The sequence below is a fragment of the Pantherophis guttatus genome, chromosome 16 (assembly GCF_059756535.1).
Source record: "Pantherophis guttatus breed Tessera chromosome 16, ASM5975653v1, whole genome shotgun sequence".
Lineage (NCBI taxonomy): Eukaryota > Metazoa > Chordata > Lepidosauria > Squamata > Colubridae > Pantherophis > Pantherophis guttatus.
Genome location: NC_142078.1, coordinates 3,874,268 through 3,889,223, shown reverse-complemented (window position 1 = coordinate 3,889,223; position 14,956 = coordinate 3,874,268). Strand labels below are relative to the sequence as shown.

Sequence of the window (14,956 nt, the reverse complement as noted above, 5' to 3'; positions counted from 1 at the left end):
GCAGGGGATGCTGGGAGTCGAAGTCCGGGAGGGTCTCTCCAGAGAAGGCAGGCCCGGGAGCCTGAGGCCTAGTCTTGAGGGCAGGGAGGGAGACGGAAGGCTGGGAAGGAGGCCTTGTCCGCCTGGAGAATGCCCAGGAGGCCAATGGGAGGCGGGGGCTTGGGCCTGGGCCTCCCCTGCGGGGAAAGGGACACAGCCGTGACCCTCTTCTCTTTTTCCCCTGCAGGAGGACGGAGGATGGCAGCGGATGCAGGAAAGAGGCACCGGCCGAGAGGAGGAGGAGGAGAGCGGGCCCCGCAGAGCAGCCCTGCCCGGTCCCTGCGCGGCTTCCGCGGGAGACAGCGGGGAAAGGCCGGGAGGCTCCAGGGCTGCAGGAGGGAGGAGCCCACGGGGAGCCCGGGAAAGGCAGCTGCCTGGAGGGCGATGCGTGGAGGAGGAAACGGGCAGAGACCCCGAGACGGGCCTGGAGGCTCCTCCCGAAGACCCCGAAAGCCCCGAAGGATCCAGGAGGAAGTAAAGAAATATCACTGCCCGGAATGTCAAAAATCCTTCAAAAATAACGGACATCTTCAAAGGCATCTAAGGATCCACTCAGCTGGAAACCCAAATCAATGTTTTGAGTGTGGACTTCAGTCGAAGACCAGATCTTAATCAACATCAAAGGATCCACACAGGAGAAAAACCTTATAAATGCCTAAAGTGTGGAAAGAGCTTCAGTCACAGGAGCACCCTTTATGTACATGAAAGGATCCACACGGGAGAAAAACCTTATAAGTGCTTCGAGTGTGGAAAGAGCTTCAGTTAAAGGAGCACCCATGAAACACATCTAAGGATCCACTCGGGAGAGAAACCTCATAAGTGCCTGCAGTGTGGAAAGAGCTTCAGTCAGAGCAGCAGCCTTTACAGACATAGAAGAATCCACTGGAGAGAGAAACTGAATAAATGCCTGGAGGGCGGAGGGTCCTTCGGAAGACCCGGGAGGCCCCAAACGATCCAGGAGGGAGAAAAGAAATACAAATGCCTAGAATGTGAAAAATCCTTCAAAACAAATGGACATTTTGAAAACCATCTTCAAAGGCATCTAAGGATTCACTCAGCTGGAAACCCAAATCAATGCTTTGAGTGTGGAAAGAACTTCAGTCGAAGAGCAGATCTCAATCAACATCTACGAATCCACACAGGAGAAAAACCTTATAAATGCTTTGAGTGTGGAAAGAGCTTCCGTCACAGGAGCAGCCACGAGAGACATCAAAGGATCCACACGGAAGAGAAACCATTTAAATGTCTGGAGTGTGGAAAGAGCTTCAATTGGAGAGGAAACTTTTACACACATCAAAAAATCCACTCAGGAGAAAACACATGTGAATGCCTGGCGTGTAGAAAGAGCTTTACTGGAGCTTCAGGCCTCCGTTGTCATACAAAAATACATACTGGAGAAAAACCCTATAAATGCCTCGAATGTGGAAACAGCTTCAATACGAGAAGAGACCTGGATAGACATGAAATGATTCACACAGGAGAAAAACCACATAAATGTCTTCAGTGTGGAAAGAGCTTCACTCAGAGAGGAAACCTCTGCGTCCATCAAAGAATCCACTCAGGAGAGAAACCATATCAATGCCTGGATTGTGGCAAGAGTTTGTCTTCAAAGAGAAGCCTTGATTCACATCAAAGAATCCACTCGGGAGAAAAACCATATAAATGTCTGCAGTGTGGAAAGAGCTTCGATCTGAGGGGAAGCCTTTACATACATCAAAGAATCCACTCGGAAGACAATCCATATCAATGCCTGGATTGTGGCAAACGTTTGTCTTCAAAGAAAACCCTTTATTCACATCAAAGAATCCACACTGGAGAAAAACCACATGCATGTCTAGAATGTGGAAAGAGCTTCATTCAGAGAGGAAATCTTTACATACATCAAAGAATCCACACTGGAGAGAAACCCTATAATCGCCCTAAAATTGTGTTTCCACCAAAATAAGCCCCAGTGATTATTTTGGGACCCAAAAGAAAATAAGGCCGGGTGTTAATTTTGGGGAATATGGATCTTGAGCCTGTAATTTAGGGTGTTGGCTATTCCTACTCTTTTAGTATTATCTGCAAATTTGATGAGTTGTCCTTCTATTCCCTCATTTAAGTCATTTATGAAGATGAGTACTGGGTACTGGGCCTAAGACGCAACCTTCTGGTTCCCCACTGCTTCCTTCCCTCCATGTAGATGTATTCCCATTAAGGACCACCCAGTGTCTCACTCAATTACAAATCAATCCATCCAACTCAGGCATGAGTTTCATCCCATGAGTTTTAATAATAGCAACTATATCATATGTACCTTTTCCTTCTCCTTTCTCTTTACTCCCTGCCTCCTTGTATGAATGGTTATCTAGCGGTTTTTGCTTGGAATCGGGTTCTAGAGGTCTTGAAGATTGGAGACCCTTCCCACTCCACTTTCTAACTTCAAAATAAAGAACGTTTTGAATGGTACATGCTAGGCATTTCAACTGGCTGAAATTGTACCTTTTCACAATAGTTTTATGTGATTCCTTCCCCCCTGCAAACGTTCTCCTTTTAATGCAATGCCCTTTTCAATGGTTATGCTTAATATGATAGGATGTTTAACTGATGTAACTAAGCAGGATTTCTTCCATCCAATCAACTGTTTTGTACTTTTCCTACAGTATGGAGTGTAAAATGAAACCTGAGTCTGTCCTGGGCTCCTTTGTTCATTAAGGGAAACCTCTTTTCTAAATTACTCTAAAGGTGCCTTTAAATGATCTGCCAACTCTGTGCCTAATTGAAACAAGTGTGCTGTGGTAGAATCCAGGTGTCAGACCTGCCCCAACCTGGTCCCTTAAGAAAGACCCATCAGAATGAAGCAAAGAGTACAAACCGATTCCGGGTTTCTCTGCTCTTCATCGCCTTTCATTTCCCCCCTCCTTATTTCGGAAAGGAGATGCAAGTCCTTAATCTCTCTTAAGGCCAACAAAGCTTTGTGAGATACTAGCCATATTCTCAGCACACAGGAGGAGAAGTACATCTGGGCCCAGGGATTGAGGTAGGTATGAGATGGTCAGTTGACCTTGTCGAGGAGTGGAGGTCCAAATACAGCCCTGCGAGACTTTTCTGAAGAGGAGGGTTAACACATTTCATACAATTGCTGAATGAGAAAAACCATCTGTACTGCATTTTCCAAGTTCGTCATAATGATTTCATTGAAAATGGACTCAAATGTAGATTTAAAATCAACACAGGCTACATGCATTAATTTTGTCTGTGCCATTTTGTTTTATTTAGAAGGTTAGTCATAAATCAAACTCTACACCCAGCACATTGTGCAAGAACACCTTGTGGAGGCCATTTAGTTCGGTCAGTTTTAACTAGTTCGACGGTAAATTGAGATTATTGGAATTTACTTATATAAAAAGGTACCCTTTTTGCTACGACAGGTGGATTCGATCATTCATCTCGTCCTTCTCTGAAACTTGTGAAATAGTATTTGAGGGGCTCAAACCGGGCCCAGTATTTCTCATGGTGTTTGACTGGAGCAGGTGGAACAATTCTTGGCCTCTGGTTTGTGGCCACAATCTCTTTTTATGAGAGGGCAATTTCTGGTTCCATGTTCTCCTTCAGGAAGGGTTTCAGCTGCAACCAGGATTGCCCCAGAGAGGGGGCAACTGATAGGCCAGCTTGGACGCAACCTGGAAGTAACGAAGGCTGAACTTAAGACGACAGACAAATCCCCAGAAATCCAGCTCTTCTCAACACCACCACACTTACACCTTTACGATTTATGTTTTGTTTCCTAATGTGATTTGATTGCTTATTTGGTATCCTATGAATAAGTGTTCTATCTTATGACTCTTGAATGTATTTATTATTATATTAATAATAGCATCAGTCGGAACCCCGACATTTACACTTGAGAGAATATGCACCAAACACAAATTCCTTGTGTGTCCAATCACACTTGGCTAATAAAGAATTCTATTCTATTTTTTCTATTCTATTCTTAGGACATCTGAATATGGGTGTTAGATCCTATGGAGTCAGTAGTGTTGTGTGTATCGAATCATAATTTATAGGACTGGCCAACATACCTCATGTTCTAGAGCATCTTGGCCAGACTACCTGGGCTGGTTGTTGTGCGGCTCTAATTTGGGGAGAACCAGTGTCCTACCTGCTTGGCAGGAAGGCAGTCTAGGAGTGGCACTCCCAAGAAAAGCCTTCGGCTGAGAATCTCTGGGCTGCTGGGCTCCTGAGGGTCAGCAGATGGCGTAATAAGTCCTGTCCTTTGCTGCCCCCTTCCTGTCTGTGGTGGACCTGCGGCTCTGATCTACTTCCATCTCAGAAGGCTTTGGCAGCCCCCAAAGGCTTTGGTAGCTCTGATCTACTTCCATCTCAAACCCAGAAGGCTTTGGCAGCCCCCACAATAAAGATGGCTGTTGGGTCCTTCAAAAGCGCTCCTTTGACCTCGCTCTGGTTTCTCGGCAGGTGCAAGGACCATGGGGGCTGGAAAACATGGGCTGGCTGGTGCGGGGCGAACAACTTCGTAGTCCCCACCTGCGGCTTTTTGGCCAAGTATAGCTTTCTTTGTCTAAAGTCACTTTCATAAACTGTATTGTATGCCTAGGCTTAAAAAAAAGTTTTCAATGCGAGAGGGAATGTTATTCAATTGCCACTGCTGTCCATCAAGTGACAGGTGAGAGCCTTGGAACATGGGTGGTGTATTCCGGCCTCCTGAATTCACTCCCAGGGCCTGGAGAGCTCTTCCACTGAGGCCCTAGGGCTTGGCTGTTGCTCCTGGTGAATCCCAGGGTTAGGGCATGGGAAGCAAGTGGCAGTGGTCACCCAAGAATCTCTTTTGGCGTTCAGGGGCTTCGGTCCCCAGGATTCTGGTTGGGAGATCCTTCTTTCTTAAGCGTGGATACTACTGTACCATCTGCCCTGCTCTCCAGGCTCATAGTGCTGGGGTACTTCCGTTTGCCACCCCTGGCCTCAGAAACAATCTAAGAAATCACGACAGTCATGGGCCCATCCCAGATCGACTCAGCAATGATTCAGAACAATGGTCGTCAGACACTGGTTTAATCTTACCAGATCAATGGCAATGTGATCTGGCGGGGAATCCATTATTATCCCCCGTCAAGGTCAGATCATGACTTGGTGCCTGTGAGATTCTCTTATGCCACTCTCCCCCTTCTTCAGGCCCATTTGAATGATCCTCCTCCGATGACTGATGAACCCAATGGGTTACAGAGGGAACTGGGGAAAAGCCTGGGAGAGTGGGGGGGGGGGAGCTTGAAGGCATTTCGCTTCTCATCCAAGAAGCTTCTTCAGTACTATAGAACTGAAGAAGCTTCTTGGATGAGAAGTGAAACATATTCAAAGAAAAGCAAATGAAGCCCAGTTCCCTCTTGAAAAAGCACCTTGGGGATGAGGCCTCCTGCACGAGCAGAGGGTCAGACTAGAAGACCTCCAAGGGCCCTTCCAGCTCAGCTGTTCTTATTCTGTTAGCTGACAAGGGAACTTCCTACATACGCCTAAAAGCACCTTGAGGACCTCACTGGGCTCCAGCATCACCTTACCCCAGGTATTTACTGCAAATACAAGAACATTAAAATGATGTCAAATCTTAAAAAGTTGCTTTTGGCGAGAGGGGGGGGCATAAAAGTTTAAAAACCTATAGGGTTGCTCAATCAGGATCCCGTCCCAGCCAAGAAGAAGCTGAAGAGCAAGAGAGGAGCAGGACCAGGAACCCCTCCAGCCTTTGGGGCGCAGGATTTAAATAGGAAAAGCCCCCCCCACCAACCCAAGGCAGTGGGGGTGCTCCAGCTACGGCGCATTTAAGGGGAGAGGGACAGAGCTGGATGGGGCTGCAATGGGGGGGGGAAAGGTTCTCCTTCCTGGAGGCTTCGACCTCAGGAGCTCAGCAGAGGCCGAGGGGGTCCACATATTAATGGGGGGGTCCTGGAGGGGATTTCCCCCCTGCAGATTTGCAAGGGGGTCTTTGGGTGGGGAGGAAGCGGGAAAAGGGGGGTCAGGAGCTGCAGGGAGGAGCCCCCTCGGTCTCTCTGCCTGGAGGCCACGGAGGAGCCTGGCTGGAGCCCCCCAGGAGGAAGGGGAGACCCCTCAGCCCCGCCTGCCTGGGTGCCCCCCCCATATTTCCACCCCCCCGCCTTGTCTAGGGAGGGACTCCGGTTGGGGGAAGGGAGGGAGTCAGAGCCGCAGAAGGGCCCCCCAACCTCCGCCTGCCTGGATTCAGGGGGGAGGGGGAGAAGAGGGACCCCAAAGATCAAAGGAAAAATCCCCCCAAGTGTCACTTCCGCCCGAGAACAGAAAGGGAAACGGCACCGCGCAGGCGCACTCTGCGTGACTGAAAATGGAGGACGCCGATTGGTCGCTCTGGGGACGGCAGCGATTGGCTGCAGGACTCCTTGGGGCGGTCCCTCCGAAGGAATGGTGTTTCCGCCCCCCCCACCCCTCCTTGCCTATGGGAAGAAAGCCTCAGCCCCAAAACGGCCCCCTGCTGGATGCGGGGAGACCCCAAAATTCAACGGGACCCCCTCGGCCCACCACCGCCCGGAACTCTCACAACTCTCGGCAACGCGCAGGCGCCATCTTGCTCGATAAAGGAAGGAAGACGCCGATTGGCCGTTCTGGAAACGGCGGTGATTGGCAGGAGGACCGCTTGGGACGGTCTCTCCACAGGAATAGGCGGAGCTTCGGCCTTCCTACGCGGAAGAGCGTAACCTCTACTTCCGGAAAACTAAACCGAGACCCGTGGAGCTGCCTGAGTCGCCGATAGAAGAGACATGATGATGCAGGTTCGGCGCAAGGGATGCTGGGAGTTGCAGTCCGGGAGGGCGTCTCCGGAAAGGGGAGGGAGGGAGGCGAGCAAGATGGGAAGGCCGAGGCCTCGTCTCGCTTGGGGATGCTGGGAAGGAGGCCGTGTCCGCCTGGAGAATGCCCGGGAGGCCCGTGGGAGGCGGGGGCTTGGGCCTGGGCCTCCCCTGCGGGGAAGGGGAAGCATCCGTGACCCTCTTCCCTTTCTCCCCTGCAGGAGGACGGAGGATGGCGGCGGATGCAGGAAAGAGGCGCCGCCCGAGAGGAGGAGGAGGAGGAGAGCGGGCCCCGCGGAGCTGTCCTGACCGGTCCTGGCGCGGCTTCTCCGGGAGACGGTGGGGAAAGGCCGGGAGGCTCTGGAGCTGCAGGACGGAGGAGCCCAGGGGGAGCCCGGGAAAGGCGGCTGCCTGGAGGGCGACGTGTGGAGGAGGAAAGGGGCAGAGACCCCAAGACGGGCCTGGAGGGCGGAGGCTTCTTCCGAAGACCCCCAAAGCCCCGAAGGATCCAGGAGGGAGGAAAGGAACATCAGTGCCCGGAATGCAAAAAATCCTTCAAAAGAAACGGAGATTTTCAAAGGCATCTAAGGATCCACATAGGAGAAAAACCTCATAAGTGCCTGGAGTGTGGAAAGAGCTTCAGTCAGAGGGGACATCTTTATACACATCAAAGGATCCACTCAGGAGAAAAACCTCATAAATGCTTTCAGTGTGGAAAGAGCTTCAGTCAGAGGGGATATCTTTATACACATCAAAGGAGCCACTCAGGAGAAAAACCTCATAAGTGCCTGGAGTGTGGAAAGAGCTTCAGTCAGAGGGGATATCTTTATATACATCAAAGGAGCCACTCAGGAGAAAAACCTCATAAATGCTTTCAGTGTGGAAAGAGCTTCAGTCAGAGGGGATATCTTTATACACATCAAAGGAGCCACTCAGGAGAAAAACCTCATAAATGCCTGGAGTGTGGAAAGAGCTTCAGTCAGAGGGGACATCTTTATACACATCAAAGGATCCACACAGGAGAAAAACCTCATAAATGCTTTCAGTGTGGAAAGAGCTTCAGTCAGAGGGGATATCTTTATATACATCAAAGGAGCCACTCAGGAGAAAAACCTCATAAGTGCCTGGAGTGTGGAAAGAGCTTCAGTCAGAGGGGACATCTTTATACACATCAAAGGAGCCACACAGGAGAAAAACCTCATAAATGCCTGGAATGTGGAAAGAGCTTCAGTCAGTTGGGAAATCTTCATAAACATCAAAGGATCCACACAGGAGAAAAACCTCATAAATGCCTAGAGTGTGGAAAGAGCTTTGGTCAAAGGAGCAGCCTCTATAAACATCAAAGAATCCACACAGGAGAAAAACCTCATAAATGCCTGGAATGTGGAAAGAGCTTCCGTCATACCAGCACCCTTTATAGACATCAAAGGATCCATTCAGGGGAGGAACCATATAAATGCCTGGAATGTGGAAAGAGTTTTAGATACAAGACAAGCCTTAATAGGCATCAAAGAATCCATTCATTAGAGGAACCAGATGAAGTCCTGATGTATGAAAAGACATTCAATCACAGTGGAAACTTTTATAAACATCAAAAAATCCTCACAGGAGAAAAACCTCATAAATGCCTGGAGTGTGGCAAGAGCTTTGGTCAAAGGAGCACCCTCTATATACATCAAACAATCCACACAGGAGAAAAACCTCACAAGTGCCTGGAGTGTGGAAAGAGCTTCAGTCAGAGGAGCAACCTTTATATACATCAAAGGATCCACACAGGAGAAAAACCTCATAAATGCCTGGAGTGTGGAAAGAATTTTGGTCAAAGGAGTACCCTGTATAAACACCAAAGGATCCATTCTGGAGAGAAACTGAAGAAATGCCTGGAGGGCGGAGGGTCCTTCGGAAGACCTGGAGATCCCCAAAGGATCCAGGAGGCAGGAAAGAAACATCAGTGCCCGCAATGTGAAAAATCCTTCAAAAAAACCAACCATCTTAAAAGTCATTTAAGGATCCACACAGGTGAAAAACCTTATAAGTGCCCAGAGTGTGGAAAGAGCTTCACTCAGAGGAGCAGCCTTTATAAACATCAAAGGATCCACACAGGAGAAAAACCTCATAAGTGCCTGGAGTGTGGAAAGAGCTTCAGTCAGAGGGTACACCTTTATAGACATCAAAAAATCCACTCAGGAGAAAAACCACATAAATGCCTAGAGTGTAGAAAGAGCTTTAGTCAGAGGGGACATCTTTATAGACATCAAAGAATCCACTCAGGAGAAAAACCACATAAATGCCTGGAGTGTGGAAAGAGCTTTGGTCGTATCAGTATCCTTTATACACATCAGAGGATCCACACAGGAGAAAAACCACATAAATGCCTGGAGTGTGGAAAGAGCTTTGGTGATAGCAGCACCCTTTATAGACACCAAAGGATCCACACAGGAGAAAAACCTCATAATTGCCTGGAGTGTGGAAAGAGTTTTCGTCAAAGTAACAACCTTTATAGACATAAAAGGATCCACACAGGAGAGAAACCTCATAAATGCCTGGTAAGAAAGGTAATAAAATCCAATTAAAACTTTTAATAAATTTAATATATGTTTTTCTTTTAATAAATTCCTTTAATCTTCCAGGGCCATGCCCAGGCTCCCAGACCTGAGTTTGACTGCTGTCGGTCATTCTGATGGCAACTAGCAGAGCAGGCTGTCCTGGGAGGGGCGGGAGGCCTTGTATGAGTCTGGATGTCCATCTGTCAGTGGTTCAGGAATGTTAGATTCTCAACTGGGCAGCTGTGGACGAGATCCCTGCCTGATCCCTGTCCAAGGGCTGTAGTTGAGGGCTGCTCCGATTGTTAGACTTTGAAGTTAAAAAATGGAATTCTGAGGCCTGCTCTCAAAAGAATATAGATATACCCATACATATGCTACGTACACATTAATCACAGCCCATTTAGATTACATAACAAAAGACTTGGGAGTTCACAAGGTGGATACTTCTTCATATGGAAGAAAACTGACTGAATCTAATGTGCTGCTTCGGATAACGCAGAGCCTCTTCCCAGCAGTTGTGGAGAGGATGTGTTGTGTCCCAGAGAATCCTGCAGAACCTGGTCAGGCAACATTTCTAGCTGATTAGCTGATAATTTACAACGAAAGATTGTAACAGTGACCAATGCCTTTTCAGAAATAGTTATAGTGATGGATAAAAATATCAAGTTATTAGAGTCTAAAATGGAGGAAGTTGATGACAAGATTTATAATTTGGATAATAAAATACAAAGAATTGAAAATGATTTGATAAATATTCAAGACAATAGCTCAGAAGTAAAGTTTAAAAAGGAAGCTGATCACGAGACCTGCAATGCAGAAAATATAAAACACGGGATTGAAAAAGAAGTTATAATGATGCAATACAGGCTCACGGAATTTGCGGTTAGAATGAGAGGGTTACAGGAAAACAATAGAGATGATTTAAGAAAAATATCTGCTGAAGTTCTAGCTGGGATTTTAAAGGTTCATCCTGAGGAGGTATTTTGTAAGATTGACAAGGCCTATAGAGTAAACTCTTGGATTGCAAAGCAAAGGCAATTGCCTAGAGATGTGGTGATTTACTTTACAGATAAAGAAATAAGAAATAATATTGTGCAAAAATCCTTTAATTCTACTTTACAACTGTACGGAAGAAAGATTTGGATATATAAAGAGTTGCCGCCCAAGATGTTAAAAGATAGAAAGAAATTTGGATTCCTGGTGACTGAGCTAAAAAAACAAAACATCTCATTTAGGTGGAATGCTCCAATTGGTATAATATTGAGATATCAAGGAGAAAGATACCAATTAAATTCTGTTGAAAAAGCGGAAGAATTTTACTATAAGATTCTTAAAATGGGTTCAACATCTTCATGTATAATACATGAGTGGAATAAAGAAAAGCAAAATCAACAAGAGATAGAAATTCAGGATAAGCAGAAGGAGGTGGAAGTAATGGAAAAACAACAAGTTACAGAGGTCTTTGTAGATGAGCCGCTTCTGGATTCTTCAGAGGTCTCAGCTGGACTATTTATAAATACAAGAGAGGCGGCGTTGGATTCTAATGTGATGACTTATCAAGTCACAGACCAGCATGGAAATCAATCAGTTGATATACAACTCATAGAAAAGAAACCAGAATGGAGATTTAAGCCACAAAAGCAAAACCAACAAGATCAAGTTATAGATCAGCATGAAAACCAAACAGTTGATATACAACTCATGGAAAGGAAATCAGGATGGAGATCTAACCCACAAAAAGTCAAGAAAAAAAGAAGTAGGTCTCATAAAAACAAAAACTTTTAAACTAAACAACAGTGTAATGCCAGTTATCTAAAAGATGATTGAATATATGAAAAGATAGCTGAGGCAAAGTATTGGTTTATATTATCTTGAGGAGAGTGACAGACCCCTGCAGTGCTGTACTTTTGGGATGTGAAAAGGGCCTTAAACTGAATGGATTGGAATTATCTATTTTGGATTCTTTGATAAATGTATTACGTTTATGCTGAGCTACAAGGCAAGAGAGTTATGGGATCGGGGCACGCAGAAGATCTGGCTGTTACCCTATTACGGTGGTTGGAATTAATAATTTAGATGAAAGACACTACTATAGACACTATATGGAATACAAATATAAAGTCACTCGGGTGGTTGTTTTCCTTTTTATATATATATATATATGAAGATATTTACTATTGATGGGGGCAGATGATAATTGAAGATTCCGAACATACTGTTGGAATTAGGATGTGATGTTACCCTAATATGGGTGATGGAGTTAACAATCCTGCTGAAAGACATTACAGAAGACATCATATGGATTACAAGCTTAAAGTCATTTGAGGATTTTATTTATATAAGGGAATACTTTTTAGTGGTGTGGGCAGAAGAAAAAAGATATTAAGAATTGTTATGTATGGTAATTCTGTAGGAAAGTGGGTGGAGACAGGTTAGCTTATTGATTGTTTAGTTTAAGAAAAGGGATATTATGTTTAAGAGATATACTTATGGGAGTGGAGGAAATGGATAGACCATGAGTTGAATAAATGTTAAATTAGGATTTATTATATAGTTTTATAGTGGAAGGTTGCTTTGAAATGTTATATTAATATACATAAAAGATTTGATTTAAGAGATATATGTATGGAGGAGGAGAAAAAGTGTAGATTAAATTGCTAAACTGGGAGATATAATAATATTACTATGCTAAACTAGGAGTTATTATACAATGTTATAGTAGAATGTTATTTTGAAATAAGGGGGATATAATAATATTAGAAAGAAAGGGTCAGCATATGGGGGATGGAGTAAAGGGATGGTAAAGTATTATATAATCTGTTATGAATTTGGGTTTTACTTTGAAGAAGCCACGGGGAGGGGAGGGCGAGAGGGGGTTAGGGAGGAGGGGGGGGAAAGGGGGAAAAATTTGTATTTGAAAAACTTTTTCAATAATAATAATAAAAAAAGAAACCAGTTGAGTTTGCCCGTTTCTCACAAAAGGCAAACTGTTCGATGTAGACTGCTCCTTTCTAGGGAAGCTCCACTAAGACTCATTTATACAGTCTCAGGTCAACATCGCATTGCATTCCCTTTGTGTTGCCATGTTGTTTTGTGCTTTGTTCCATCATCCCAGGTGAGCTCCCTCCATTATTTCTGCTTAGGTGAGGCAACTTTTCCTGAATCCCAAAGCAATACAGCAATCCAGGACAGAAAGCAAAATCCCGTCTCCCTTGAACCACTTCTGCGAAAACAAAATACTGCATAGCTTAATGATGCTGAACCCCCAAGGCACATGAGCCTCTTTTGGCCAAGTTCCAAGTGTTGAGGGATCCAGCAGTTAAAGGGATCCAGAAGGAAACCAACTCGGATCGTATCAAAATTGCCTGATTTTTCTGCTTCCTTTTTCCAATAATAATAATGTGCTGGAATGAGAGGAAATTCACTAGCAGCAACCATCGGCAGGAGATTCTGACCCTCCCGTCCTCTTTAACTGGAGCTGATTTCTTTTTGTGCAGGAATTCCAAATTCTTATCTCTAGGAACAAGAATTGTCCTGGATCAAATAGATTCCATGTAATTGCTATTTAAAAAAACACTTGGGAATCACACATAGTGAGTTTATTTATTTATTGGGAATTATTATTTTTACATATAAGGCGGAGAAGACATGCAAATGAAGGGGAATATTTGGAGCTGAGGGTTGAACTGAGGGGTCTTTGGAGCTCTCTGAGCCCCCCTCCCTTCTAGCCATGAGGAAGGAAGCTCCTTTGGGCAATGAAACGTCTGCGAGAAGCCCCGAGGAGCCCCTCCCCCTCCCATCCAGCACAGCTTCCTCTTCTCTTTCCCCAACAACAACCCTGTGAGGTGGGCTGGACTGAAAAGGGAGCTGTCCAACCCTTGAATTCAGGTTTTCTTCCTTTCTACCCTTCCAGCCTTCATCACTGGCTCCCCTTCAGAGGTTGCTAGAAGGTCGCAGCCCCAGAAGAGCCCCCAACCTCCTCCGGCCTCAATACGGGGGGTGCAGAGGGGGGAGGGGAGATCAGACCCCAAAGTTCAAGGGGAGCTCCCTGCCCCCCCACCCCGGGGAACCATAACAACCGTCGGCACCGCACAAGCACAAACCAGGATATTGAAGGAAGAAGGACCAGGGGATTGAAGGAAAAAGAGCCTGGATAGCTCAGCAGACTAAAAGCATTGTGATCAACACCAGCTGTCTGCAATTACTGTCAGTTCGAATCTTACCAGACTCAAGGTTGACTCAGCCTTCCATCCTTTCTAAGATAGGCAAAATGAGGACCCAGTTTGTGGGGCAATAAACTGAGTTTGTATAAATAGACAAAAGTATGAAGGCTATTGCTTAATGCATTGTAAGCTGCCCTGAGTCTCCAGAGAAGGGCGGCATATAAATCAATTTTTTTTTTTAAAAAAAGGATGCCGATTGGTCGCTCTGGCGACAGCAATGATTGGCAGGAGGACCCCGTGGGGTGGGCCCTCCAGACGAACAAACGGAACTTCTGGAGGAAAAAGGGCGTGAAGCCTCCACTTCTGGAACTAAAACGGGCAATGAGGGAGCCTCCTGAATTGGCGACAGCGAAGCCAGGATGATGCAGATTGGGCGCAGACATAGTTTTGAGGGCAGGGAGGGAGACGGGAGGCTGGGAAGGAGGCCGTGTCCGCCTCGAGCATGACAGGAACGCCTGTGGGACGGGGGGAGGGGGGCTTGGGCCTGGGCCTGGGCCTCCCCTGTGGGGAAGGGGAGGCAGCCGTGACCCTCTTCTCTTTCTCCCCTGCAGGAGGACGGAGGATGGCGGTGGATGCAGGAAAGAGGCGCCGCCCAAGAGGAGGAGGAGGAGAGCGGGCCCCGCGGAGCAGCCCTGCCCGGTCTCCGGGAAAGGCCGGGGAGCTCCAAGGCTGCAGGAGGGAGGAGCCCAGGGGGAACCCGGGAAAGGCGGCTGCCTGGAGGGCGATGCGGGAAGGAGGAAACGGGCGGAGACCCAGAGACGGGCCAGGAGGATGGAAGAGCCCCAAAGCCCCAAAGGATCCAGGAGGGAGGAAAGGAACGTCAGTGCCCGCAATGTGAAAAATCCTTCAAAAAAACCAACCATCTTAAAAGTCATTTAAGGATCCACACAGGAGAGAAACCTCATAAATGCCTGGTAAGAAAGGTAATAAAATCCAATTAAAACTTTTAATAAATTTAATACTTTTTTTCTTTTAATAAATTCCTTTAGTCTTCCAGGGCCATGCCCAGGGTCCCAGACCTGAGTTTGACTGCTGTCGGTCATTCTGATGGCAACTAGCAGAGCAGGCTGTCCTGGGAGGGGCGGGAGGCCTTGTATGAGTCTGGATGTCCATCTGTCAGTGGTTCAAGAATGTTGGATTCTCAACTGGGCAGCTGTGGACGAGATCCCTGCCTGATCCCTGTCCAAGGGCTGTAGTTGAGGGCTGCTCCGATTGTTAGACTTTGAAGTTAAAGAATGGAATTCTGAGGCCTGCTCTCAAAAGAATATATATATATATATACCCATACATATGCTACGTACACATTAATCACAGCCCATTTAGATCACATAACAAGAGACTTGGG

At 46.5% G+C, this 14,956-nt stretch overlaps 2 protein-coding genes and 1 pseudogene across 7 annotated transcripts in view; all 3 read left to right on the top strand.

The window, feature by feature from the left end:
- Positions 1–3,995, top strand: part of LOC117658473 (uncharacterized) — a 29,542-nt gene extending 25,547 nt beyond the window's left edge. For all 5 annotated transcript variants that reach the window (XR_015730145.1, XR_015730144.1, XR_015730143.1 and 2 more), the window contains one exon: positions 227–3,995. The gene's annotated coding sequence lies outside the window, so the exon portion shown is untranslated. The remainder of the gene's footprint in view (positions 1–226) is intronic.
- LOC148111775 (uncharacterized) lies at positions 8–3,995 on the top strand (annotated as a pseudogene). The gene is made up of 2 exons (XR_015730224.1): positions 8–47; positions 585–3,995. The product of XR_015730224.1 is annotated as an uncharacterized LOC148111775 (transcript).
- Positions 3,996–6,465: 2,470 nt separating this feature from the next.
- The window catches only part of LOC148111769 (uncharacterized), a 332,684-nt gene continuing 324,193 nt past the window's right edge, over positions 6,466–14,956 (top strand). The window contains exons 1-3 of the mRNA XM_087879751.1: positions 6,466–6,827; positions 7,064–9,388; positions 14,163–14,534. Coding sequence (XP_087735877.1) covers positions 6,816–6,827; positions 7,064–9,388; positions 14,163–14,534 — 2,709 coding nt within the window. The 5' untranslated portion in view covers positions 6,466–6,815. The remainder of the gene's footprint in view (positions 6,828–7,063; positions 9,389–14,162; positions 14,535–14,956) is intronic.